This window comes from Brachyhypopomus gauderio, chromosome 14 (genome assembly GCF_052324685.1).
Source record: "Brachyhypopomus gauderio isolate BG-103 chromosome 14, BGAUD_0.2, whole genome shotgun sequence".
In the NCBI taxonomy this organism is placed as follows: Eukaryota; Metazoa; Chordata; class Actinopteri; order Gymnotiformes; family Hypopomidae; genus Brachyhypopomus; species Brachyhypopomus gauderio.
In genome coordinates this window covers 13,230,354-13,258,268 of record NC_135224.1, presented here as the reverse complement: position 1 = coordinate 13,258,268, position 27,915 = coordinate 13,230,354, and the positions used below count along the sequence as shown (strand labels likewise).

General features: G+C 45.4%; 1 protein-coding gene across 2 annotated transcripts; it reads right to left on the bottom strand.

Moving 5' to 3' along the window:
• Positions 1–529: 529 nt before the first annotated feature.
• On the bottom strand, positions 530–27,309 carry slc4a2a (solute carrier family 4 member 2a). 2 transcript variants are annotated; one of them, XM_076973661.1, is made up of 24 exons: positions 27,177–27,309; positions 24,423–24,584; positions 16,612–16,771; positions 15,609–15,826; positions 15,395–15,531; positions 15,094–15,278; positions 14,378–14,514; positions 14,042–14,101; positions 13,326–13,506; positions 12,917–13,052; positions 12,565–12,748; positions 12,320–12,425; positions 12,053–12,237; positions 10,543–10,759; positions 9,914–10,117; positions 9,666–9,814; positions 9,370–9,564; positions 9,092–9,286; positions 8,911–9,000; positions 8,433–8,599; positions 2,680–2,933; positions 2,403–2,572; positions 2,038–2,211; positions 530–1,554 (listed from the first exon to the last, which is right to left on the bottom strand). In XM_076973661.1, the coding sequence occupies exons 2-24, from the start codon at positions 24,474–24,476 to the stop codon at positions 1,483–1,485; spliced, it is 3,630 nt and encodes a 1,209-aa protein (XP_076829776.1). In that variant the 5' UTR covers positions 24,477–24,584; positions 27,177–27,309; the 3' UTR covers positions 530–1,482. The 2 variants fall into 2 exon arrangements, with proteins under 2 accessions (XP_076829776.1, XP_076829775.1); XM_076973660.1 differs by lacking the exon at positions 14,042–14,101.
• Between the last annotated feature and the right edge of the window lie 606 nt (positions 27,310–27,915).

Sequence of the window (27,915 nt, the reverse complement as noted above, 5' to 3'; positions counted from 1 at the left end):
TTGGCAAAAGCAACTCCAGTGTCTTTCGGCACATTGGAGTGACTACGGTGGCCCTGCGGTTCAACGGGCAGAACACAGGCTTGTAGCAGTAGCAGATATACATGTCCATTACAAATAACCACAACAGAAAATTACCAGTCAAGAAGAAAAAAAAATTATATTATAGCTGGATTGATCACTCACTGTATTCAATCTTCCCACAAACCTGCCACACTAATTTACTCATCGTTTAAATGGCTTTAAAGTACAAAATTGGAGGCACAGAAAGAAAATTGCATAGATGTTGCAGCTTTAGTATAGATGCCCCCCCACCCACCCCCAAGAATTAGCATCACTCTAGAGACTGAAATTCACACAATGGTACATTAAATGTCAACGGAGTCACTGTACCATTGTGAAGGGGATGTAGTCTAGCTGATTCAGAGGTGAACATAATATTTATAAAGCTGAAATATTGTGAACCTTAACCACTAAATGCAATCCTGTACAGTGAATACAAATCCCTCAATCAGAACGGCATATGCAACAGTCCCCTTTAAAAGCAGTTTAATCATTTAAACCAATTGACCATGACTGGATATAATTCCCATCTTACTCTCTCATACAAACACTATTAACACTTCTCATCCAATGAATAAATTATGTGCACCATTTCTTTCATGTTCACTTGGGCAGTCCAGGTCACTCCCACCTGCTCAGTGGTCACAAAATAAAAACAACCGTCAGGCTACAACAGCCACGCAGATGGCGTACACAGATACTAGTGAATGGTCACGTTTGGATTTCCTCCTGTTCAGTGATTGGCTGAATCGACTTTGCAGCATGTCCACCGTCACCAGGACTTTAATACATCTGGCTGTCAAGAAGCAGAATGAGCTGCAGTCAACAGCTTAGAAATGAAAATTAGAGTTTTAAATACGATGTGCTGCTGTGGTCCAGTATCGATTGATGAGCTTGACCTCGACCAGCACCAGGAACAGAAGCGTGTGGACCGGTCAGAAAGCACATTGGTCATTCCTGTAATGTTCTGTGTTTCCATGGACTACGCAGACACAAAGCTCTGCTAATCACACATACTGCACATTTACATTCAACCTAATCCATAAAACATTATTACAGGAAATACTTATTTATCCAAGACTTGTAACAATTAGACACTCAAATCTATTGTGCTCTCTCTCTCTCACACACACGCACACACACATATATATATATATATTTTTCTTCCATCAATATAAAAGCAACAAATAGGACTCTCTTATATCGAAAACAAAGCTATAAAACTACTTTTTAGGCATGAGTCTTGTGCGGCTGATACCAGGACCTTCATGGGTGGTCACGGCTTTGGTGAGATGACTTGGAGAAATGCTGAGGTTCAGAAGGTCTGCCACGCCTCTGATGTTCAGGGAGATGATTAATCTCAATGCTACTTAATAGCTGGACCACTGTGCGTAGCGCAGAGAACCTGGTGGCCCAGCGCGCTCATACAGGCATGTGCATTTCCGTGTACTCGTCCTGCCCGTCCACTGGGGGCTCCGCGTCCTCCGCGTCCAGCTGTGGCAAGACAAGCACATAGAGAGGGCTGTTGGGCGCGTCACGTAGGAGATGAGACCGGGTTCAGGGTTACCATCCTGCTGTCCTCTCACTGACCCCAAACTGGGGCAGTAGAACACAGTCAAGGTACTCCAAAAGGCCTTTTGCACCAATGAGGAACTGGTTCTGTTCCAGTTGGAGCTTCCAAGAACCTCGGTGCCATCACAGAACTGGCCTGCAGTTCACTAGTTTTTGCCTGAACTAAGACTGTGTGGTGGTTCCATGATGGTGGAGCACATCACCTTACAGATGTTTGTTTTTAATGAAACCAGACCAAGAGTCTACACGTGTACAGCTGTGAGAGAGCAGCAGGACAGGATGTAAACAGAATGTAGTGCGCTCGTAGCTCCCAGGAGAGGAGGCCCACACACACTCAAAACACTGTGTGTGTGGGGGAGAGAGAGAGAGAGAGAGAGAGAGAGAGAGAGAGAGAGATACACTCACACACTGCATCTCGCGCTGGGTGAAGATCCTTGGCAGGACGAATATCCTTAGCGGTACGGTGAGGATGAGGAAGAACGGAAATGCGAGAGAGGCGACGGTGGACATGACGGCCCAGAGCACAGCCAGACACACCAGCTGCAGGACTGTGAACAGGTGCATGCGCAGGGTGCGCACCTAACACACACACACACACACACACACACACACACACACACACACACACACACACACACACACACACACACGGTCAAGGCAACTATTTAATACTGAACTTCAATACATCAGCCACCATTAGGAGTTATGCATGCACATGGGTGTGTCTACAGTGGGAGGAGCTTTGTGGCAGGAGGGCGGGGCCAACTGACCTTGCGCACGTAGGTGTGGTCTGGGTGGTATTTGGGAGGCATCAACAGGAGGAGCATGCGCTCAGTCAGCTGGATGCCATTGAGTGACATCACACCCATGTAGAGGAAGATCCCGAACAGCACGGCGATGGGGATCTGCCTCAACACGTCACCGATCACAATGGACAGTCCTGCAGGGGACAGGACACTGAGCACACATGGTGGACACACACACACACACACACACACACACACACACACACACACACCACGTCGCCTGCACTCCTGGCCAACTCACCAACCAGAACCGCCACCAATAGTCCAGTCACTCGCTGCTCCTTCACTTCCTGGATACGGGGTTTGTCTCCGGGAGCGACAGCCTTGCTCATGACCGTGAGGGCGTTGGCATGGGTTACTGAGCGCACGGTGGCAGCAGCCAACCAGGGCAGACCGAACAGCGCCGACAACCCGCCCAGAGCCACGATGATCAGCAGATCCAGGTGGAAACCAGAGCCCTTCACCAACATCCTCTCCTTCTTACTCACAATCAGACTGAGAGAGAGAGAGAGAGAGAGAGAGAGAGAGAGAGAGAGAACATCAAACTGTATCCTAAACCAATATAAAGCACTTTCATTATACAGACTACTCATGTCATCACAATCTACAGTAGGTGTATGCTAGTTGACGAAGGTCAAAATTGCAAGTACATTTTGATATTTATAAAACAACATTGCAGAATTACAACAGTGAAGTGAAATCAGCAAGGAAAAACTACTTCTCTACCTTAATCAATTCATCCAATAATAACTCAGCTGCCTTGTTCAGAAGTATAGATCAGCTAGTAAACCTCACCTCCTGTGTCTTCCCTGAAACTGTTTCAGTTGAAAAAAAAATATTGCAAAATCACATTTTAGGGACAAGATTACTAGTATAAGGCAGAACATAGCAACAAGCACTAATAGACTATCAACCCTTACATCAGTTACTCAGCCTAACTTTAATATGTCTTATTTCCAAGAAGTTGACATGGTAACACTTGATGTGTTTTCATCACTAAAATCATCTACATGTGAACTGGACCCTTTACCAACATGCAGATTCTGAACTCATTAGTTAATGAAGTTCTAACGATTGTTAATCAGTCTCTGCAACTGGGAGAATTCCCTAAAATTCTTAAAACTGCTATGGTTAAACCACTATTAAAGAACAGAAATCTTAACCCCACAATTCTCAATAATCGACCTATATCTAACCTTTCATTCTTAGCAAAAACATTGAAAAATTTGTGTAAATCCAGTTGAATGATTAGGTCAAAGTAAATCAGATAAATGACACTTTTCAGTCTGGTTTCAGAGTTCTCCACAGCACTGAAACAGCACTAGTTAAGGTAGAAAATTACCCGAGATTGAATAAGGATGCAGGCAAACTCTCAGTCCTTTTTCTGCTAAATTTAAGCACCACTTTTGACACCGTTGATCATGAAATACTTCTTGAATGACTACAGAGCTAGGTAGGCCTTAGTGGCTTAGTCTTAGACTGGTTTAGATCGTATCTAACTGGGCGTGATTACTATGTTGCATTAGGTACCTCTTCCTCCACACATCAAAAAATAACTTGTGGTGTCCCCCAAGGATCAATTCTTAGTCCGTTACTGTTCAAACTATATATGCTTCCGTTACCACATATCATTAACAAACATGGTATTAGTTATCACCAATATGCAGATGACACTCAACTTTACATTTCTCTATAACCTAAAGCCCTAAAATCTATTTTCTCACTGTTTGACTGCATAGGTGATATACAGACATGGATGTCTGACAATTTTCTGCAATTAAATAAAGACAGAGGTTTTTCACAAAGAAATCATGCCCAGACTTATTTAAATCAAATGAACCTGAATGCCAAACTATGTGCTAAGAACCTGGGTATCACCTTTGATAATGAGCTCAGCTTCAAATCACACATCATGACTACATGCAAGACAGCTTAGTTTCACCTTCGAAACATTGCTAAGGTCCGAGATATGCTCTCTCCTGCTGACAGTGAAAAACTTGTCCATGCATTTATCATATCAAGGCTATCTGCTCTTCCAAAGAGCTCTATTTCCCACCTACAGCAAGTTCAGAATGCTGCTGCAAGGGTTCTGACCCACAGGAGAAAGAGAGATCCTATTACACCTGCACTCCACTCACTGCACTGGTTACCTGTCAGCTTTAGAATAGATTTTAAGGTTCTAGTGATGTTTTTTTAAATGTCTTCATGGTCTTGCTCCTCTTTACCTCAGTGAAATGATGATTAGATATGTTCCAGTCAGGTCTCTCAGGTCTTCAAACAGTAATCTACTGGTGATTCTTAAAAGCCAATTAAAGATTGGCAAGGGTGCTTTTAGCCACTATGGCCCAAAGCTGTGGAACTCTCTTCCTGAAGAGCTCAGAGGCATTTCATCCCTGCATGGCTTCAAGAAGAGTCTCAAAACCTTCCTGTTTAGATCTGCTTTTAGTTAAAAAACTAACTCTGTTCTAATTATTTTAATAGTTTTCCAGATTATTATCTTATTTACATCATTTTATTTAGTTACATTTTGTTATTTTAATATTAATTACATTATTTAGTCAAATATAAACATGCCCTAATAAAAGCTAGAGCCGCATACTATTCGACACTAATAGAAAACAACAAGAATAACCCTAGATTTCTCTTCGCGACGGTATCTAAACTAACAAGAAATATCAACGACACTAGTTCTAACACAGTACTTACACACACTAGCGATGAATTTTTAAACTTTTTCAATAATAAAATAGATAATATCCGACTACAGAGTCATAATACATCGCAGCCTAACCTCCAATCCAACCCCAGTAGTTCAGCTATTAGTAACTATGCATCCAAAAATATTACTGAGCTAAATATCTTCAATCCTATATCGCAAAAAGAGCTCACAACATTGATTAATTCGTCTAAGCCTACATCATGTATATTTGACCCAGTTCCAACCCGTCTATTTAAAGACCTACTCCCAGCCACTGCAGGGCCCTTACTTAATATGATTAACTCCTCCCTTAACCTAGGTTACATGCCCAAACAATTAAAATGCGCCGTAATTAGACCCTTGATTAAAAAACAGAATCTCGATCCGCAGATTTTAGCCAACTATAGACCCATTTCTAATCTCCCATTTATCTCTAAAATTTTAGAAAAAGCAGTTTCCAATCAGTTAAACCACTATCTCCAATCAAATAGTATCCATGAAAAGTTCCAATCAGGATTTAGACCAAACCACAGCACTGAAACAGCTTTACTCAGGGTAGTGAATGATCTACTAATATCGGCCGATAATGGGCTCGTCTCGTTCCTTATACTGTTGGATCTTAGTGCAGCTTTTGATACTGTAGACCACAACATTTTGCTGGATAGACTAGAAAACACAGTAGGTATTAAAGGAGTCGCACTCTCCTGGTTTAGATCATATTTAACTGACCGCTTCCAATGTGTAAGTGTTAATAATAAAACCTCTAAATCTGTGCAGGTTAAATATAGTGTCCCACAAGGGACAGTCCTAGGACCACTTCTATTCACACTGTACATGTTACCCTTAGGCGAAATTATGCATAAGCATGACATCAGTTTCCATTCCTACGCAGACGACACTCAGCTATATTTATCGGCAAAACTCGATGATTTAGGCGCAAACAGTAAGATTGAGAAATGTGTAGAAGAGATAAAACATTGGATGGCATGTAACTTTCTAGCACTAAATGCCGATAAAACAGAATTGATAATAGTTGGGTCTAGGGCTGCGAGAGACAAGATACATAATGCAGCATTGAATCTACATTCTTTTACTATAACCCCCAGCGCAGAGGTAAAGAACTTGGGCGTCACAATAGACCCAGATCTCTCGTTCGATACACATATTAATAATATAACTAGGGTAGCGTTCTTTCACTTGCGCAACATTGCCAAAATTAGAAACATATTAAATATTAGTGATGCAGAAAAACTAATCCATGCATTCATATCCTCTCGTTTAGATTATTGCAACAGTCTCCTAGCTGGATGTTCTGGTAAATCAATAAACAAACTCCAGCTGGTTCAGAACGCAGCAGCACGAGTTTTAACAAAAACTAAAAAGTTTGATCACATTAGTCCCGTACTATCGTCATTACACTGGCTGCCAATTAGATTCCGTATTGACTATAAAATACTTTTATTAACATATAAAACGCTGCATGGCTTAGCTCCAGACTATCTTAGTGAACTTATTGAACAATATAACCCAGCGCGTTCACTTCGCTCGCAGGACGCAGGGTTATTAACTGTTCCTAGGATCAAAAAGATCACAGCAGGTGGAAGAGCCTTTTCTTTTAAAGCTCCACAATTGTGGAATAATCTTCCTGCCTCTATTCGGGACTCAGACACAGTCTCAATGTTTAAAACTCGATTAAAGACTCATCTGTTTAGTTTGGCCTTTGATTAATCTGTTACATATTTACTACATCTCGTATCTTTTCTCCGAGGTTCACCTGGAGAGTAACATTGCAGTCGGAGCCTACAATACCAGCATCGCTGCTCCGACACGGAATGAAAGCCTGGCGTTCATCAACAGACATTTACAGTGACAATATCATAACCCAGAACTTTCATTTTTACCTTTACTTAGTCTGATTGTGTGATTTGTGTGTGACTTGTGTATTTGTCTGTATTTTGTGTAATCTGTGTGTTAACGGGCCGCCCAATGGAGGATGGGTTCCCTTTTGAGTCTTGGTTCTCCCGAGGTTTCTTCCTATTCCCCACTATCTTAGGGAGTTTTTCCTCGCCACTGTCGCCCTTGGCTTGCTCATTAGGGTTCTGGACCCGTAGTATTGTTAACCTTTTAAATCCTGTAAGGCGCTTTGTGACAACATGTGTTGTGAAAAGCGCTATACAAATAAACTTTGATTGATTGATTGATTGATTGATTTACATTATTATTTTATAATTTGTCATTATTTTATTATGTTTGTTTCCTTTTTATCTTTAATTTCTTTGTCTTATCTTTGATTCCTTTTATTGTTTCTTTTTATTTATTCTGTAAAGCACTTTTATGGCATCAAAATATGTCCTAAAGTTTTGAGAATCAAAAAACAGAATCCATAACCAATAAATGATGTTTTGTAATTGAGAATTACAAAATGCCGGTCGTTAATATTGAGAGTTTAAAAAGCCGGTTTGTAAACAGAATATTAATGTTTTAAATTGTCTATTTTGAGTTTAATATTCTTGAAGAATCCTTTTTTGTTGCGCCTTTTCTCGCTCGCCCTTCTCTCAGTCTCACTCTCGCCTCCAGAAGTTTCTCGCTTTTGACTTTTGGACCCGATTGGACAGGTGGGCGGGATCGACACAGTCATTGGCTGATGGAGTTAAACCCCGCCCACCCATCCCATTTTACACACCCTGCGACACACCCTGCTACGTCAGCGAAAGCATGCCAATCTCACCTTGTTTGGAAAATGTCCGACCGGCAAACACAGGTAAGATGTGTGTTTATGTTTTCTCATATCAGCTATTTTTAACGATAATTAACGATTTAAAACAGGGTGAGATTGGCGCGCTTTCGCTGACGTAGCAGGGTTTGTTGCAGGATGTGTAGAATGGGATGGGTGGGCGTTTTTTTAACTCTCAATATTAATTAATTTTGTAATTAGATTACAAAAAATCATTTATTGGTTATGGATTCTGTTTTTTGATTCTCAAAACTTTAGGACCTATTTTGGCTCCATACACTTTTGAGTTGCATGTATGTATGAAAGGTGCCATACAAATAAAGATTATTATTACTATTATTATTATGTATTAAACTATAAATATTCATTTATTTTCTTGTCCTTCACAACCTTTTTTTTTTCTTTGTTACTTTTTTTCTGTTCAATGCTTTTCAGCAGTTAATTACAATTCATGCCAATAAAGTAATTTGAATTTGAGAGAGGGGGAGGAAGAGAGACAGAGAGAGAGATTATGAACTCTTAATTAAAGCGTTGGTCCTGTGAGGAGAGACTGTTGGCTCACGTAGTAATCTGTGTCTCCATGAAGATGAGGATGAAGACGAGCAGGGCAGGTAGGACACTGCCCACCATCATCCACACAGGGAACCGGCCGTCCGAGCCCAGCGGAGGGATCACCCAGCCACGCTTCTCTGGGCTCGTCACATTAAAGCCGTCAGGCACGCTCAACTTCTGCAGACGAGAGGAGGACCACACACTTCAGCCAACGCAGACACCAATGACGAGGGACCAGGCCATCGCAGGTGAAAGCACATCAACCATGACCATATAATTTATTTAACCAATTTGAATTTCATCAACAAAGAGATCAGTGTCAGAGTAACTTGTCTCACAGAATTCAAGTAAAGCACAGTGAGACAATATCTGAACTGAAATAAAATAAGAGCTGATGAATCAGAGCTGCCATCTAACTGCCTTCCACTACGGCTCTGCCTCATGCTGAAAGGATGGTGCTATAGAACAGGTTTTTATACAGCACTTACCTGTGTGAAAGTATCTTCTATACTGAAGTCCACCAAGACCATGATGAAGATTGCAATGGGAACTCCGAAATCTCCTATTACCCTGCGGAGCTAATGGATAGGAGAGAGTCACCACGCGACCCAGTCTGGTTCTGAGGAGCGGAGGAGCTTTTGGGTCGGGGCTGGAGCTTTATACACTTACTCTGCCCGGGAAGAAGGCGCTGTTCTTGAACTTGCGCAGGTAGAAGGCGATGAAGAACGTTCCCGACATTAGCACGAGGGAGAGCAGCGCGGTGTTGGGCTGGTTGAGCACTTTGGCTGGAGGTTCCGCCGGTCCGCTGTACGTGGCGTTTTCCTCCGAGATGTTGCAGGGCCTGAGAGGGTGGTCCTTGAAGATCTGCGAGAGGGGGCGAGAGGGCAGGTCAAACATCCACAACACTCAAGAGTTAGAACATCAGACCAAGAGGACACACTTCGAACCTTGCCAAGCTTTGAGAAGGTCTCATAGATGAAGATGAGAGAGATGAGGAAGGAGAAGATCTCCTGGGTGAAGAGAGACACGAAGCGGACCAGGAAGCTGCCCTCGAAAGCCACCATGAGCACCACGATCACGACCAGCCAAAACCCGATCCACACGCGGCCGGTCAGGTACTCCATGTCGTAGGACTTACAAAACTTCCACAACATAAGAAAATAGTTCTAGATTAGTTAAGGAATTTTATTGAAATTCACTTGTGGGTTTTTATACATGTAGATATAATGCACAAGATACTCACAGAAAAGAACGCCTCTTCAAACACCAGCAGTGGTCCGGAGAAGCCAACCACCAAAAGAGGCTGCGCCCCCAGCAAACAGAACAGAATCCCCTGAACAGCAGTGGCAATGATCAGCTCCGAAACCCCCATCAACCCCTCTGTCTTTTCACCTGCACAAGAGAACCACCACAAACGCAATATCAAAGCAGAGAACCACCAAAGGTCATCAAAAACTCACCATCTCACAGTGACAAAGGGCCTCAACTCACCCAGCAGTCCTCCGAAGGTGATGGCAGGAGAGAGGGCTGCGAAGTAGATGAAGATGACGGCAGCCATGCACTGGGGGTTGAGAGCGTCCTTGAAGTCGCTGAGGTACTTGGGGTAGCGGTTCCGAGCATCACGGATCACCCCGCCAAAAGGACGGCCGGTCCTCCGGAGGGGGTCATCGCGGGGTTTCAATGGGGGCAAAAGAGCTGAGCAGAGGTGTCAGAATGACTGATGACTATGGGCTCATTACAGCAATGCAGAGTACAAATGAGTTAACCCAATACTGCTGTAACAGTCAAGCAGGCCAAACTGCACTGCAGTTAGTGTTATAAAAAAAAAAAAAAAAAAACTAGACCAATTCACTTAGTATTAAAAGCAAAACTAAAACTTTAAAAGTGTTTGTGTTTCTTGGGTTGGGGGTCGAAAACTACACAATTGGATCAAAATGAAATTGTAATCAGTGGATTTATAGTTTGCTCAAACCTAAAAAACTTTAACAGCAATTTATACTCCATCCCTTAACACCCTCACTCACTAGCACCAGTCAGTTGGATGTTGAGGTCTGAAACCCTTTATACTTTCTTTATACGAAACCCTTAGGTGAGTGTGGCTGGGCGTCTTGGTCCCATACCCGCGTCCTCGGGGCTCTTGGGTTCCTTGGCCTGCAGCCGGACGTCCTGCTCGTGTCTCTTACGCAGCAGGTCCCTCTGGAATCGTGCCACGGAGTGCAGCAGCTCCTCGCCGCCCACCTCCGACGGCGGCAGCACCACGCTGCAGTCCAGGAAGCTGTTGATGGCCGTCAGCAGGTCCTGCCGCTCGTCCGCCAGGTAGGCCGCCTCATGGAAGTGCTAGAAGACAGGGCTAGATTAGACGCGCCAAACGCCCCTGCGGCGCATCAGACGCGCCAAACGCCCCTGCGGCGCATCAGACGCGCCAAACGCCCCTGCGGCGCATCAGACGCGCCAAACGCCCCTGCGGCGCATCAGACGCGCCAAACGCCCCTGCGGCGTATCAGATGTGCCAAACGCCCCTGCGGCGTATCAGATGTGCCAAACGTCCCTGCGGTGAATCAGACGGGCTACGCCCCAAAACGCAGCCTCATCCAAACAAACAAAGGGTTCTAAACTCGAGCAGAAAGCAGCCGTGTCACTCACGACACTCACGTCCCAACATGCCTGTTTGGTTTGGAGTGCTACTAGTGATGTGGGCCACGTTCCCCAGAAGCAGTGCAACATTGTTAAGAGTAGAGAGCCTACTGGATGGGAACACTACAACGCTTTAAGCCTGGTTCACACTACACGACTTTTCAGTCGTCAGGTTTTTGTGCCGTTCGCACTACACAACTGGTTGTGCTGTAATCGCGAGTCTTTCAGTTGTTGTGGCTTTCACACTACATGACTGATCGGCGACGCGGGCTCACGAATTACACGACTGGGGAATCGCCGACTCATCTGGCTGCCGTCCAAAAACGCGAGAATACGAAACGAAACTCTCGCGAGAACCAGCAACACCACGTAGAAGAAAAAAAAAAAAACAATGTACATGTACTCCACATTTTCGTTATTATTATTTTTTTTACCGTTTAAACACTCCATAGTCCCAAGTGAACATAAATATAATCAATCGCACTATTTCTCAAGTGCTGTCACAATAACTTAAACACAGTGTTGTAGTAAAGTTGTAAGAAAGGTGAGGATTTTGTGTGTTTGCTGGGTTACTGTTTTGAAAGTATTCTTGAAAGTTTTTTACATTCTTCAGAGATATCTTCACCGGTGCCGCGGTGCGGCGACTCTCAGTCGCCGACTGGGCTAGATATTAAACATGCTAGATATCTGCCGGTCGTCTGCGACGAGTCCGCGACCAGTCAGCGACTGCGCGGTGAGCGTCTTTCAGCAGTTCACACTACACGACTGAGCAAGCGACGAGTGATCGCCGATTTGCCTCCGACCACAGTTTCTATCGGCGATCAGTCGGCGACTGATCCGACTGAAAAACCAGCCTAAAATCGTGTAGTGTGAACCGGGCATTAGGCGAACAGGTTCAGCTGTACTGAAGACGTGCTGCTCAAAGCCGGTTCTCACCCCCCAGGCTCCAGTGTCACTACTACCATCAAACTGAATTGTTGGGTTCTCTACTCGTACCTTATCAGACATGAGCGTGGAAATGGACCGGCCAATCTGGTGGTAGTCTATGTTGGCGATGGGTGGGCCCAGGAGGACGAAGAGAAAGCGGACCGGTATGGGCACCTCCAGCACAGACTCCAGAAGAACCGCTTCCTGCAGACGCACGAACGCCATGGAGGGCTGGTCCAGGAAGTCCACTCTGCCTGTGGATGTTCAGACATTCATCAATCATCATCATCATCATCACCGTTGCCATAAGTGGCACGTTCTGCAGCACACACGCACCCACAAGCACGACGGTGGCCTCTGCGTTCTCTGGAATCTTCTCCAGAAGTTTGAGTTCATGCTTAGATTTGGATTTGTGCAAGCCCAGCACTGAGGGACCCTCCTTCTGCAGGAACACAGGGGTGTGGTTACACGCTCTCTCACACACACACACACACACACACACACGCTCTCACACACACGCTCTCACACACACACGCGCACGCACGCACGCACACACGCACACACACGCTCCAGAGCAGTACCTCGTGCTTCTCAATGTCGACGCGGATGTCGGACTCAGACGCTCCAGACATGAGCGGGTCCGTGGCGGTGGGTTCCGGAGGGGCGGAGTGATGGTTGCTATGGTGATTGGTTATCAGCGAACCCAGACTGGCTGCTGAGACATTCCTGTGGAAGGAGCTGTGTTCCCGTCCGTCACTCGGGTGACTGGGGAGAGGACGTCAGTCAGGCCACAGGAAGGGGAGTGTTGTGTGTGTGTGTGTGTGTGTGTGTGTGTAGGTGTGTGTGTGTGTGTGTGTGTGTGTGTGTGTGTGTGTGTGTGTAGGTGTGTGTGTGTGTAGGTGTGTGTGTAGGTGTGCGCGCGCGAGAGAGGACCTGTGTTTGAGCAGCAGTGCTCGGAGCACGTTGGCTCGGTCTTCTGCTCTGATCTGGTCAGAAATGATCATTTGTTCAACCACCTGGTGTGCGATACCAGGCAGGGTCCTCTGGTCAAGATCCAACAGCACAGCACCTACACGCACGCACGCGCACGCACACACACACACACACGCGCGCACGCACACACACACACACACACACACACACACTGAATACAACTGAACTTCAAAGTGAACAGATGAGATACAATTCAATCCAAAGTCACAAAAACAAGCTGATTGAGGGTGTGTGTGTGTGAGAATATATATATGTATGTATATATGTGTATGTATGTATGTATGTGTGTGTGTGTGTGTGTGTGTGTGTGTGTGTGTGTGTGTGTGTGTGTGTGTGTGTGTGTGTGTACCGTGAGAGATGGTCCTGCGTAGCTCCAGTAGACTACGGAAGGACAGCGAGGCCACGTGGGGTTTGCCCCACTGATCCGTCTCCTCCTCTACGTCCTCCTCAAACTTGATCCAGCGCGCCGTCTCTCTCCACTGCATCTCCTGGTGCTTGTCCATCACCAACTCGTTCAACTCCACAAACACCTGCGCCCAAACCAGCACACATGTCCACACACTGCCAAAATCTACAACCATCACCTATATGATCCACGCGTCACAGCACAGCACCAAAGGTACAGGATACAGATCAGATCATGAAGGATTAAAAACAGTAATCAAATGTTCCAAATTCCACATGAATATACTACAGAAAGGCTGGACACACCACTCCAACCAGATATGATCCACATCCATGCATGTGGAAGCTTCAGAGATAGTTTAGCCCAACCAAAGCTCCTTAAACCTAGTCAACAATGCACCGCAGAACGTTAGTTCGACAACCTCACACCCATTAGGCACAAATGACAGGAATATTATGCATGTTATGTTGACATGCTGGAATTATTGGAGTGTCCAGTCAGTGTTCCAAAAACACACCAAAGCACTAATAGTGCACAAAAAAACATGCCCAGTTTCACACACACACACACACACACTCAAAGTTCGAGGTTAGAAGCATGTAGAGTAAACACGTGCAGGTCTACACTCTGGCCTGCTGGGACACTCCAAGGAGACCTACCTTAAGCTGGCGGGCCACCCGAGCCCTGCTGGGGTTCCCAACGCAGGGCCACGAGCTCCTCTGACAAAGAAGAGCCTGAGTGAGCCCCTCAGCCACGCCCTCCCCAACAGCCCTTAAGCCACGCCCAGATAGCCCCACCCCAACAGCACCTCTGCCACGCCCACCCCGGCAGTAGCCTCTGCCTTCTCCCTCCTCTTAGCCTCAAACACACGCTCTGCTTGTAACACAACCTTCACTACCACGCACAGATGAGGATGTCCTACCTTTGACACACCCCTATAAAACACTACACATGTCATGCATGTCTGCAGGTGTGAGGGACAGGGAGTAGCAGACCTCGTGAGGGGTTCTGTCCAGTTTTCGGCTCCGTCCGCTGGGTTCCTTGTGGTCCTTGCTGACGTGAACCACCTGACCCTTACTGCTCTTCCTCACCAGGTGGCGCCGCACCCCAGGGACGTCTTCAAACCGGTGACCTGGGAGAAGAAGACGAGAGGTGTGGGTCCACACGATGATGCCACAGCTCAACTTTCATTTACCAGATCCAGTGGCTACAGTGTCATCAGATTTTTCCTCGGCTTTCCCTCGACGAAGCTGCTAGCCTCTCTAGTGTCTAATGGAAACACATCTGTCCTGCTGTAGGGTGCTGCACACACAGCTATTTATCTCTTATTCAGCGTCTCATACACACCCCAGCAAAAACAATAGAAAACTGTGACCGATGTTTGTGCAGTTGTTGTGGGCGGGGCTGAATGTTTACAAAAGGCCCACATTCCTGAAGCAGTGCCACAGACTGCAAACTTGATTTATTCTGCACATGAAACCAGCCCTTCATAAACACACAAACACACCTGGCAGCAACATGAACCGCTGGGCGCTAGGCAGCACCCAGATGATAAATGTTTAGCGTCAGAACACATTAATAGAAAGCCGTGTCTGTGGCGTGACTGACAGCACAGCACAGCACAGAGCGCGTCAACTGTACACGCACACCCACACACGCGCACGCACACACACGCGCACGCACGCGCACGCACACACACACGCCCCCTCACTCTTAATGCCATCCAGGTCTGCGGAGGCCAGTGTCTGGGCCTCGCTCTCATCAGTGGCGGTCTGGTGCTGCAGACCCAGGTCCGGTCCGGTCAGGTCTCCAGTGCATCGGCGCTCCTGCAGGTCGTAGCAACGGCCCGGGGGGAAGGCACATGGCACAGACGCCCGCCTGGCGCTGACCCCATCGCTATGGAGATGGCAGAAACAGAGGTCAGTACCAACAGGTAGTGTTGTGCTATTTAGCGGAGTGTCTTTGTACGCGTGCGTCTGCGTGCGTCTGCGCATGCCTGCAGGCGTACTCACTGGGCTGCGGTGCCGTCGTCTAGGCTGCTGCTGCTTTTGCAGCGTGTTTGCAGTGCTGTGTGAGGAACAGCGTGCGGGTCCAGCGAGTGGAGCGGGGACCCGGGGGACAGAGCGCACTCTTCAACGTGCACGAACACCTACGGACCACAAGCACGTCATCGACGGCGTCAGCCGGCGCGCGACACGTGCGGTGTGTGTGGGGAACACGGGTCACCTGCTCTTCCTCCATGTCGGGTGTAGGTGTGGCCACGCCTTCCCCGTCCGGATGGCTGCTGGTCCCCTCGTCCTCCTCCTCGTCCTCCTCCACGGTGGGAACGCCGCTGCCATTGCGGCCGGAGACCTTCCTCCTCCTCCCACTCGCCCTCCGCCGGCTCTCTGAGGGGAGGTGCTTGGACAGGGGGTGGTGGATGTGCAGGGATGATTGGCGGTGGTCTGTCAAACAGCAAACACACACTGAACAGAAGCCCCACACCCTGGACAGAAGCCCCACACTCTCCTACTTTAAGGAAACTGTCCATGTCCAGCACTCATACAGCTAGATGCTGATTTAGGTCGTATGATGTGAAAAATGCATCACTGATTTTAAAGAGCTAAAAACTAATTCCAATAATCAATAACACTGACCAACAATGTTAAATTATGGTACCACAATTATGGCATATAGACACAAAACAAGCTTCAGCTACAAACTAGTAACAGGCCCAGCAGGTGTGGATGTGGGTACCAAACACCATGTGATGGTCAAACACGGCCACATATTCTGAACATGTTATTGGTATTGGTAGCTGATGGTACATGTGGAGTTTAATATGACAACACTGCTTCTCTGTTAATATATCGAAATATTGAAACGTAGAGTATAAGCACTACATTTGTGCAAGAGCAGACCGTGAGAGGGCGGGGCTGTGAGAGGGCGGGGCCATTAGAAGATCAGGACAAATCAGATCAGCAGTATATATCTGAGTGAACACACAGTTTGTAGGAGATTAAACGATTCCTTAACCATATCTTGCATACATGAAACTGTCTTCTCTGGTACTGGCAGTAAAGTAATGCCCTGGATAGAACCCTATTATTCTACTCAGTGAGGTATGATGCACCCCGCCCACAACACACAATAGGCCCCACCCACTCCCCCCAGCAACGTGATAGACCCCGCCCACTCCACCAGCTTGCATCACAGCAGAGGAGAGATGACGGAGGCCCGTGGGTCTTACACTCAAAGTCCTCTTCGTTAAAGACTCGGTGCTGCTCAGCGAGGACACACGGAGAAGGTGACAAGATCTGCTGGAAACGCTGTACTCCCAGAGTCTTACTCAGATCCCCATCATCTTCATCATCACCACGGTGCCGAGCCAGAGGGGGCACTACAGCCGGCTAAAATCGATAAAAAAGGATAAGGAATGGGTTAGAGGTCAGGCGTTAGGGTCAGGGCTGTAAGCATTTAGAGCTGACATTTAGAGCCACTGACATTTAGAGCCAGTACAGGACAGCATGCAACACACTGACTAGAGAGTCAAAGCGTTATTCTGTCTGAAGAGAAAAACATGCAAATGTCTCCCCCCTCTCCCTCTCTCCCTCATCCAACTTCCTCCACACATCAAAAAATAACTTGTGGCGTCCACCAAGGATCAATTCTTGGACCTTTACTGTTCACCCTATATACTTCTGTTACCCCATATCATTAACAAACATGGTATTCGTTATCAGTATGCAGATGACACTCAACTTTACATTTCTCTAGAACCTAAAGCCCCAAAATCAATTACCTCACCGTTTGACTGCATAGGTGATATACAGACATGGATGTCTGATAATTTTTTGCAGTTAAATAAAGAGAAAACAGAGGTTCTTGTTCTTGATAGTGATTCACAAAGGAATGATGTTCAGACTTATTTAAATCAAATAAATCTGAAGGTCAAACAATATGTTAAGAACTTGGGTGTCACTTTTGATAATGAGCTGAGCTTTAAATCTCACATCATGACTACATGCAGGACAGCTTATTTTCACCTTCGAAACATCATTAAGGTCCGAGATATGCTCTCTCCTGCTGATAGTGAAAAACTTGTCCATGCATTTATCACATCAAGGCTAGATTATTGTAATTTTATCTGCTCTCCCCAAGAGCTCCATTTCCCATCTACAGCGAGTTCAGAGTTCAGTCCGTCGGATTCTAAGGGTGAGCTTACTGCCCTGCGTTTACCCCCAATAAATGCCCTTACCCTATAAAAACACTACACTATAAAATGGGCACATGATTAGTCAGCACGTCGCCTTTATTGCCAGCTAATGTTAAGTGAATTCTGCAGCACGCCATGAACATAATTAGGTTAGTTAGCTAAGATATCTAACCTAACTAGTGCTTACTGCGCTCTTCTGCTGTTACCAAACACGGTACCATCTCTTTTAATGAGATAAAAAGTGAATTATTTGGAATAATTTCGAATATATGTGTATTTGTATAAATATGTAAATGAAGCTGAAGGTGCTGGAAAATACTGAAAATGGACCTTCAAAGTGCCGTACAAGTGCATGAATTCCACCTTGTAACTTCACACGCACAAAAATCGAGAGGTGCACGACCTCGCGACGCGACTGCGCGCGTGGTTAACGCGCATGGGCGGAGCCACCACGATTGCGTCATTTTTGCCGCGCGGACCCTTGCCGCAGTAACAGCGTGTCAAGTGAACCTAGATTACGAAGCTCAAGTGTTCAGTGAAGGCAGCAGCAGAGTTAACGAGACGCGACCGGAGCATGCGCAGTTTTCATAAGACAGCCTGATCGCTTGACCCGGTGACAGCGCCAGCTAACATGTATAAAATTGTAACGAGTAACTATACAGCACGTAAAAAATATATCTGAGTAAAAGTATTAAACTGATATGGAAAATATGTAGTGAAGTAAAAGTGGAAGTAGGAGAAAAAAGTAATACTCCAGTAAAGTACAGATACAGCATTTTAGTACTTAAGTACAGTAGCGAAGTAGTTCTACTTCGTTACTATACAACTCTGGAAATGATGATATGTTCCAGTCAGGTCTCCCAGGTCTTCAAACAGTAATCTACTGGTGATTCTTAAAAGCCGATTAAAGATTGGCAAGGGTACTTTTAGCCACTATGGCCCAAAGCTCTGGAACTCTCTTCCTGAAGAGCTCAGAGGCATTTCATCCCTGCACAGCTTCAAGAAGAGTCTCAAAACCTTCCTGTTTAGATCTGCTTTTAGTTAAGAAACTCAAATGGTAAATGAGTTGATAACTATCACATTATTTTACTTAATTACATTCTATGTTTGTTCTAATTATTTTAATAGTTTATCTTATTTACTTTTTTACATTATTTTGTCCATTTTAATAATTTGCCATTTTATCACATTATTTTATTATGTTTGTTTCTTTTTCTTAAATTTTTTCAATGCTTTTAAAATTTATTCTGCACTTTGAGTTGCATGCATGTATAAAAGGTGCTATACAAATAAAGATTATTAGTGCTAGCTGTTTGAATATGTTTTAAAAGGAAGTGTGTAAAATACTTTTGATACAATTTCACATTAGAGTGTGTGACTTGAAATTCAAAGGATTGTGGTTCATCAATGCTAGTATATACAGTTGAAACCCTAAGTTTACATACACTATATAAAAAGACACGTGCATTTTTTTCGTCACTGTCTCACATGAAATCAGAATAAATTCTTCCTGTTTTAGGTCAAATAAGATTACTAAAATTATTTCTATATGCTAATTGCCAGAATAATGACAGAATTCCTAAGGCAATTTTTATTACTTTCTTCAAAGTCAAAATTTAAATACACTAAGATTACTATGCCTTTAAACAATTTGGGACAGCCCATATGATGTCATGTCTTTGGAAGCTACTGATAGGTTTATTGACAACATCTGAGTTAAGTGGAGATGTGGATGTATTTTAAGGCACACCTGAAACACACATTCTTTGTGTAACATAATGGGAAAGTCGAAAGAAATCACCCAAGATATCAGGAAGAGAATAGTGGACTTGAACAAGTCTGGTTCATCCTTGGGTACAATTCCCAGATGCCTGAAGGTGCCTCGTTCATCTGTACAAACAATAATACGAAAGTACAAACAAGATGGGAATGTCCAGCCATCATACCGCTCAGAAAGGAAACTGGTTCTGTGTCCCAGAGATGAACGTGCTTTGGTCCGAAATGTGCACATCAACCCAAGAACAAAAGCAAAAGACCTTGTGAAGATGCTGGCTGAAACTGGTAGTGTGTCATTATCCACAGTGAAACGAGTACTGTATAGACATAGGCTGCGAGGCCACCCTGCCAGGAAGAAGCCATTACTCCAAAAGAAACATAAAAAGCCAGATTAATGTTTGCAAAAGCACCTTTTGTCTGTCCTGTGGTCTGACGAAACGAAACTTGAATTGTTTGGCCATAATGACCATCGTTACGTTTGGTCTAAGAGTCGTTTGGCCAAAGACTAATGAAATGTATCTAAACTTTTGCCTTTGAAGAAAAGTAATAAAAATTGCTTTTAAAAAATCTCCCTCTTATTATTCTGGCAGTTTGCAAATAGCATAGAATAAAATTATTTTAGTAATCGTAACTGACCTAAAACAGGAAGAGTTTATTCTGATGTCATGTGAGACAGTGAGGAAAAAAAATGCACATGTGTCTTTTTATATGGTGTATGTAAACCTCTGGTTTCAACTATATGAACACTGTTCAAGGAGAGAAGCAAATAAGAACTCAGAATAACCGACATTCTTTATTCTCTCTTTACATCCCAGCAAAACACCACGAGTGTACTTCACTTCTCCTGTGATGCAGTGTTCAGCAGTGATGTCAGTAACATATTACTTAGTAACGGGTTACTCTAATCTTACCACTTTTCTCAGTAACAAGTAATATTAGTGATGGGCCGATCCAGTGTTTTTCAGTTCTGATCCAATACTGATATATTACTGCCAATACCGATACAAATATCGATATAAGAGCTCTTTAGTTCAGGGGTTCTCAACCGGTCTCAGCCTGGGACCCACATTTTCACATAGTCATTAAGTCGAGACCCAGTTTTATACAGTACAAATATTATAACACACACACATACACACATACATATATATATATATATATATATATATATATATATATATATATATAGTAAAAACATAGTACTAAGACCGCTCTCTTGAGAGTCTTAAATGACCTTTTAATGCACGCTAACTTAGGTGAGATATCACTGTATTAATGCACGCTAACTTAGGTGAGATATCACTGTCATTGATCATGGTATTTTACTGGAAAGGTTAAATGAATGGGCTGGAATTTCTGGGACAGCACAAAAATGGTTTTATTCTTATTTATCAAATGGGTCATTTGTGGTGTTTGTGGGTGACAGGATGTTTGCCCCTGCAGCTCTTACCAGTAGTGTGCCTCAAGGGTAAATCCTGGGTCCACTTTTATTTTCTTTATTTATGCTGCCTTTGGTTGATCTTATTCAAAGTTTTAATGTTTCTTTTCATTTCTATGCCGATGTCACACAGATATATCTGTCTGTCAAATCACAGGACACTGGTAGGTTGGCTGATCTTACCAACTGTCTGACGGCTATAAAAATGTGGATGTCTCAATTTTCTTAAACTAAATGATGAAGACAAAGGTTCTAATTGTGGGTTCTGAGGAAATGTGCAAAAAGGTGCAGTCATCTCTTGATTGAGTTGATTTAAAGGCAAAGCCCTTTGTGAAAAATCTTGGTGTGACCTTCGACTCCCATCTAAGTTTCTTGTTACACATCAAGAAGCTTCTTCAAACTTGCTTTTTTCAGCTTAGAAACATCAGTAAAGTTAGAAATTTCTTGTCCTTTTTGGACCTTGAAACGTGAACGCGAACGTGAAACGAACTTTCACGAATCAAGTTTCCTAATACGCATATGAATGACTTTTGATCCCATTAAAATTAACTTAAAACTATGTACAGAGTTATAAAGACGTGTGTCCTCTTATGGTCCGACAGAGATGTACACTGTGAAAAATCCGATAATTTTGCTTCGCTATTTTCAACAAGCTAACGCTTAGTGCTAAAGTTTCAGCTCGGCACACACTAGGGTGACCAAACGTTGTATGTCCCGGTGCACGTCCCTATTTCACGTCCTGTCCTGGACGTCCCAGGGTTTTTTTTTTTAAGCGAGCAAAATGTCCTGGTTTGTAAATTACTTTCGTTGGACTATCATTTGTTATTGGAGTTTTTGTTGTTGACTTTTACTGAAAAGCATTTTTAATAAACCAACTTTAAATATCATGTTATTGTAGGATTACATGGGCCTATGTTAAGTGAGTGCATGCCACATTATATATGCTGCACCGCCCCCTCCCCCGCTCCAAGGTGTCCTGGTTTTCCCAAATAAAGATATGGTCACCCTAGCACACACACACACACACACACACACACACACACACACACACAAAATCAAGCTTCATCCTGAACTGAAACATAATTAATAACTCACTGGAAAATCTGGTCTAGGTTGGCCTTCCAAACAGCAACTGTTCCAAAAAGGTGACACCCCTGTCATCACGTACAGGAATCATGTATTAGGGTTATGCTAACATAACCCGAACCTAACCCGAACCTAACCCTACATCACTTTGTCCCCCACTGTAAAACTGTTGGTTCGCTGCTTCATCTATACACTATTTTAATACAGTGCACAACACCCCTATGAAAGAGCAGACCCAGCTAGAGGACCTGACTGAGACCTCAGCCTAGAGACCCATCCCCTGCTCCTCGCTGCTCTTAACCTCATGGCCACCGATCTTCTGAGAAATCCACCACACTCTGTGTGCTGGTCAGAGCTGCTACAGTTAAGAACTCCACCCACCCAGCCATGACGTGATGAGTGAACCATGGTCGTCTTCCTCAGACTGGTCACACATGATGCAAAATTCACAACATGCGTTTGATCCATGAATCGACAAACAAATGTTATGGTTCAATTAGAACCATGTTCACATTTTGACATCATGAGACCAAGACAACACCTAAAAATTGATCAAGAGTACCTCGCCATTGCGAGGCTTCAAACAGGATGTTCTCAGAGGGAAGTGGCCACAGAGTTTAGAGTGTCACCAGCAGGTTGCAACAGAGATACAAAGAGAACGAAAGAGGCTCAGAAAGGCACAGAAGTGTCTCCTTTGGACACATCTCACATTGACATCGCTTCCTTGTGAACAGAGCCCTGTGGAACCGGATGATGAATGCCACACAACTCCAGTCACATTTAAGGGAGGCGAGAGGCACTGAAGTGTCCTGTCACACCATTGAAAACCATTTACATCAGAATGGTCTGCGTGCTAGACGACCTGCAAGGGAACCTGACCACACCACCACGCATAGGTTTCATCGTCAGCATTTACACTGGACATGGGACCAGGGGCCTCAGTGCTGTTCACTGATGAAAGTCGATTCACACTAAGCAGAAATGATGGCCGCCAACGATGTTGGAGATGTCAGAGAGCGCGCTATGCATCAGCCACTGTCACCAGACGAGCCTTTGGTGGGGGTGGTGTTATGGCGCATTTCCACACGGGCCTGCTTGGCGTGGTACGGTTCGATACGGGTCGAATTTCCATTACAATGGTGGACCACCACAATGTGGGTGGAGTCGCTGTTGGCGAGCGGGTTGTAGTGTCGTGACATCATTTGTATGCGACCACAACACCACGGAGGAGTCGATAGCGGAGGAGTCGCTCTCCTGTCGCAACCTGTGACGACACTCCCTGGCCAATCAGTGACATGCTGTTCCCTCCACGTCACAGAAGTTTTCTGCTTTGGAACGGTTAGAACCTCGAGCGAGTAGGTACGAAAAAAGTACCTGAAGGTATCGGCAAACGTGTACCTGGTACAAATGGAAACACTCACAAACCGTCGCGAATCGAACCGTACCGCGCCAAGCAGGCTCGTGTGGAAATGTGCCATTAGAGTGGGCAGGTGAGTAGTCAATACAGAACTGCCCTGCACTTGAACATCATTAATCCAGTCATTGTGCCTCTACATGAACAACACAGGCCAAATTTAATCACAAGTCAACTTTCTCAAGACCTTAAACCCAAACCCAACCACAGCTGCCCACTCGACATTATGGCATGAAGGCCAGTGGCAGCACACAGCGTCACAATGCTGGCATTCCCTCGCTCCAACGCAACACCCCCACCACCATGACTGACCTCCAGGTTGCGCACCTAGTAACCTTCTTAAATCAAAGCTGGTTTGACGCAAAGCCGTGTTGGAATGCTGTACCACCATGCATCAGTCACAACGCTAGATAGGCCCAAGCTCCGCCCATCACAGCTCAGTGCCAAAGGGACAGACAGGTTGGACCTGCTACACCTGAAGTGCTCACGGCACCCCCACAAGGAGGCAGAGGGTACAGCTGCATTCAGAGAGAAATTGTGCCGGACATAAAATGGAACAAAATATTTATTAAAAGAGTTCACCATTATGAGAGCAGAGGTGGTATGGCAGTATCAGATGTCAAAACCCTGAATTAGGATTAACCCTTATTCCAGTTGTGAAAACCCAGAGTTAGGATTAATCCTTAATCCAGTCGTCAAAGCCCTGGATTAGGTTTAACCCCTAACCCAGTTGTCAACACCCTGGGATAGGTTTAACCCTTAACCCAGTTGCAAATATTTCATCCGATTATTTTAGGGATTGAAATCCGATGTCTCATGTGTACGTGTGGTACTTCATCACCACACCTTTGCAGTATCCTTCTACAGGTCTATAAACAGTATCATTTATCTCCTTTCCAAGGAGGAACTTATGATCAAACAAGCTCCAAATGATCCCTGACAATACGGGAAGTAATTAAATATCATCCTGATAAATGGCTGCACCTGGAGCCCAACAACCCTCCACACGCTGCTATATGACTACCGTACTATTCATATGTGGTCATGTATAACACGGTAATGCTCAGCTGAAATGAGCAGGCAGCAGCGGGGATCTAACCCCATCCCAATCCCCCCCAACCGCATACTCACCAAGGGTCCAGTCGGGCCGGCAGCGGCGTCTCTGGAGTCCTGAGGGTGACTCATCCCTCAGCTGGGCGTGTGCTGGTGTGTGCGGGGACGACCGTGAGCACTGGGGTGTTAGCCTTTCTCTTTTTCACTCAGACTCAACTGGCAGCTTACGGGCAGCATAACCTGAAGGAGATTAAAGAGAGAGGAGGGTCTGAGGCTTCTGAAAACGGAGCTCCTCAAAGACGAAATGCACACACTACAGGCTCGGACGGCTCTGCGAGCAGCATCAAGGTCTCGTTTACTACTCGAAACCGATTACATAATTACAGCTTTGGGGAGGAACCCACTCAGACCATCAGATTAGACAAAGTCAAACACATGTCCTCATGACTCCATTATTCTCAACCTGAGATGAGAGCGAAGCTCTTCAACACCACCACCTCTTCATTTTCCCACCGAAAAGGCAAAAAAGGGACAAGTTCTTAAGCACTGCTAGAGTCCCCACATCTCATTAGTCAGAGACGCACAATGTGCTCAAGGGCTCCGGAGAAAGGAGCACCACTGTGAAAGGTGCCTCGCTGTGCTGCAGTCTGCACACGTCTCGTTCAATATGCTGGACTGTGTGCCCCTGCTAGAGCCAACAGCAGAGCTGTCTGGAGAGACTTCCTCTCATCAAGGTCAAAAAGGTGAAAGCTCTGGTACAAAGACTAGTCATCCCATGACGGATCGAAATGATGACAGGCAAAAGGATCCTATGACACTTAACAGCTGTAAATAAATATATGAGGTTATATTGCATTAAATCTGTCCAACCAGAAGTCTGAAATGTGTCAGCATTCTTGTCTATGAAAAAAAAGCTGTGAAAGCTGAGTTTTAACCAAACCAAGTGTTCGTAAAAACACCAACAGAGGGCAAAACTAAAATTCAGTCATCGCAAAATCCACATTGCTGTCTATTGTCTCTCACACACACACACACACACACACACACACACACACACACACACACACACACACACACACACACACACACACACACACACACACACACACACACACACCCCCAAATGATAAATTATCTGCCTGGTTGCATTAAGTTACAGCACCTGAAATGGCACAGGTGCATGTGCAGACAGCCCACGACCATGCTGCCGAGATCCCAGCCGATTGGTCAGACAGACAGTGCGAGACACCATCTTAATGCACGTCTACATACGATAGGCCTGACAGACTATGGGTGATCTAGTTACCTTTTAACCTCAGAAACCTCTCACAGTGATGGCTTCAACTGTTAGAAAGTGAAAGAAATTGTGTTTACAGCATCAAGCCCCATATATGGCAGTAAAGCATTCATGGTGCGTCGTACGGCCGTCCCAGAGCCACACTGACTGTGGTTCTGCTGATAGCTGATCCTTCGCAAACTCAAAAGGGCTTAATCACGATCAATTTCAAAAACACTCACATGAAGTTTGACGAGTGCAATGTAGTACCGGCATACGCTTATGGCAGACATGCTTTCGCCAGCACGGCACACACTGCAGGGCCTGTGTGGTGCACATCGGTCTTCGGGAACTTCCTCCTCCCTCCAGCTATTTATCTTTGGCTTCCTACTTTGGTTCCTCCAAAACAGGCAGCCTGGCAGAACACTGAAGTGGTACAAAGTCTCCTTTCTCAAGGCTCAGAAGAGCAGTACAACAAACCTATGTGATGACCACCAGCATCTCTTTGTTAATCACCAAACAGACTTTATTAGTGTCCTAATTCCTAATTATGTCCTCATGAACAAAGCATCTTTATCAGGAGGGAAGATGGACAAACCGATTCACTTCATTTGGTATGAAGCTTGTCTCGGGGGATGTGAACACAGGCAAATTGATTCACTTTGATATGAAAAAAATATCTTCAGATTAAATGTTGGAAAAAAGACATCCCTCAAATCCTCTGAAAATCAGACACAAACAGAAAACCAAAATATATATTAAATAAAAACACTCATGTCAAAAGGCCAAGATGAAAATCTCATTTTACATAATTGTCATCTTCTGCCTCTCTGGTTCGTTCAGTTACTTGCACTCTTGAGTGGATTGTGGTGGAAAGAACGTTATCAGGCAGGCACGAGCATACGCACGCGCGCGCGCGCGCGCACACGCACACACCTCCGACTTAAACACAGACCTAAACAAAAGTTGTAAAACTAGTTAAAGGAGTTTAAACTGGTTAAATACGTTAACGTGTACGTTAATCTTTCTACAAGCGTGCACCACAGAATTAGTATTACCGAGAGCTCGTGGGCAACAAGAGCCGGAGGTGTCCGTGACGGTGTGAGGGTACATCCCATAATGAGCTCTGGACCGGGTGCGCGCGGGGACGGAGGACAGCGCAAACACCCCAAGCCCCCTAGTCGAAGGACCACCGGACCCGCCAGCGAACTCTCCACCCACATAGTTCAACAAAACTCACTTTAATTTGGACAGGAAACATTTTGTAAAACAGGAAGGGATGTTGCGTTTTAGCGGCAAACTGTGAACTCCGAACATCCACCGTCACATAAGCACGAGCGGCCCGGACCGGGAGCGGCCCGGTCTCGAGCAAACCGCAGACGGGAGACACGAACCCGGACAAACCTGAACGCCCACAGACAAAAGCGCGAACGGCACACGGGCGAACGGAAACGTGTTCGTCCCGAGATGAGTGACAATGACAGGAGGGGTGGATCCAGTTTGCCGCACAAACAGGGTAAATGTGACCGGCGGCGCGGGAGAACTCACGCGCTTACCTTCGATTACTGCCGCACGCCCGCGAGCACGAGGACGCCGTTGTACCGTGGCGGAAAACTTACTGTGAGCGCGAGGCATGCGTGCGGCGCGAGGGAAAAGAGTGAGGGGAAGAAGAGGGCGGGGCCACTCAGAAGGAAAGACCGTGATTGGACGACGCCGCTGCCTTCTTGTCTCCAGTAGCAACATCGCTCTTTTTACCTTGTCTCCTCTCGCGATCGCACACTCCCTCTTTTCCGACCGACACGTTCACACGCACGCCGGTCACTTAAAACCATGACAGGATCTCACCGACACCCAGATCACCGGATCACCACACACATACACACACTTCATCTGGCCTCCTCCCTCAGCCGTGTCTCCATGTGACCGTGAGGACATGACTCAACAAAACAGCCACAAGCCCTAAAACTCTGAGAAATCCCCCCCCCACACACACACACACACACCTTGTGTCTCAGCAGTCTGACGCAAGGTCTGGTCGTTGAGACACACACCTTCGCTAAAGAATGCATAAGAGGCAGGTTGGCACAAGCTTCTCACAAGTATTCAAAGAAAAATCACAATGACCACGATTATGTGTTATAGTCGAATTCAACTACCAGTGAACATGAAGACACCTAGATATTACTAGAACACCTCATTCATGGATAAACAGAAGACGAACCGACTCAGTCCGCTCGCTGCTCTGGCCATTTGTGTAACACAGTAACACACATGAGGGTAATTACACAAACGTAG

Coding starts and splice junctions, on each gene's coding strand:
- slc4a2a (XM_076973661.1), bottom strand. CDS start 24,476: ATGAGTCACCCTCAGGACTCCAGAGACGCCGCTGCCGGCCCGACTGGA. Junction 9,815..9,913: donor CACCTTCGGAGGACTGCTGG/GTGAGTTGAGGC, acceptor TCTCTTGTGCAG/GTGAAAAGACAGAGGGGTTG. Junction 2,934..8,432: donor ATGGAGACACAGATTACTAC/GTGAGCCAACAG, acceptor TCTCTCTCTCAG/TCTGATTGTGAGTAAGAAGG.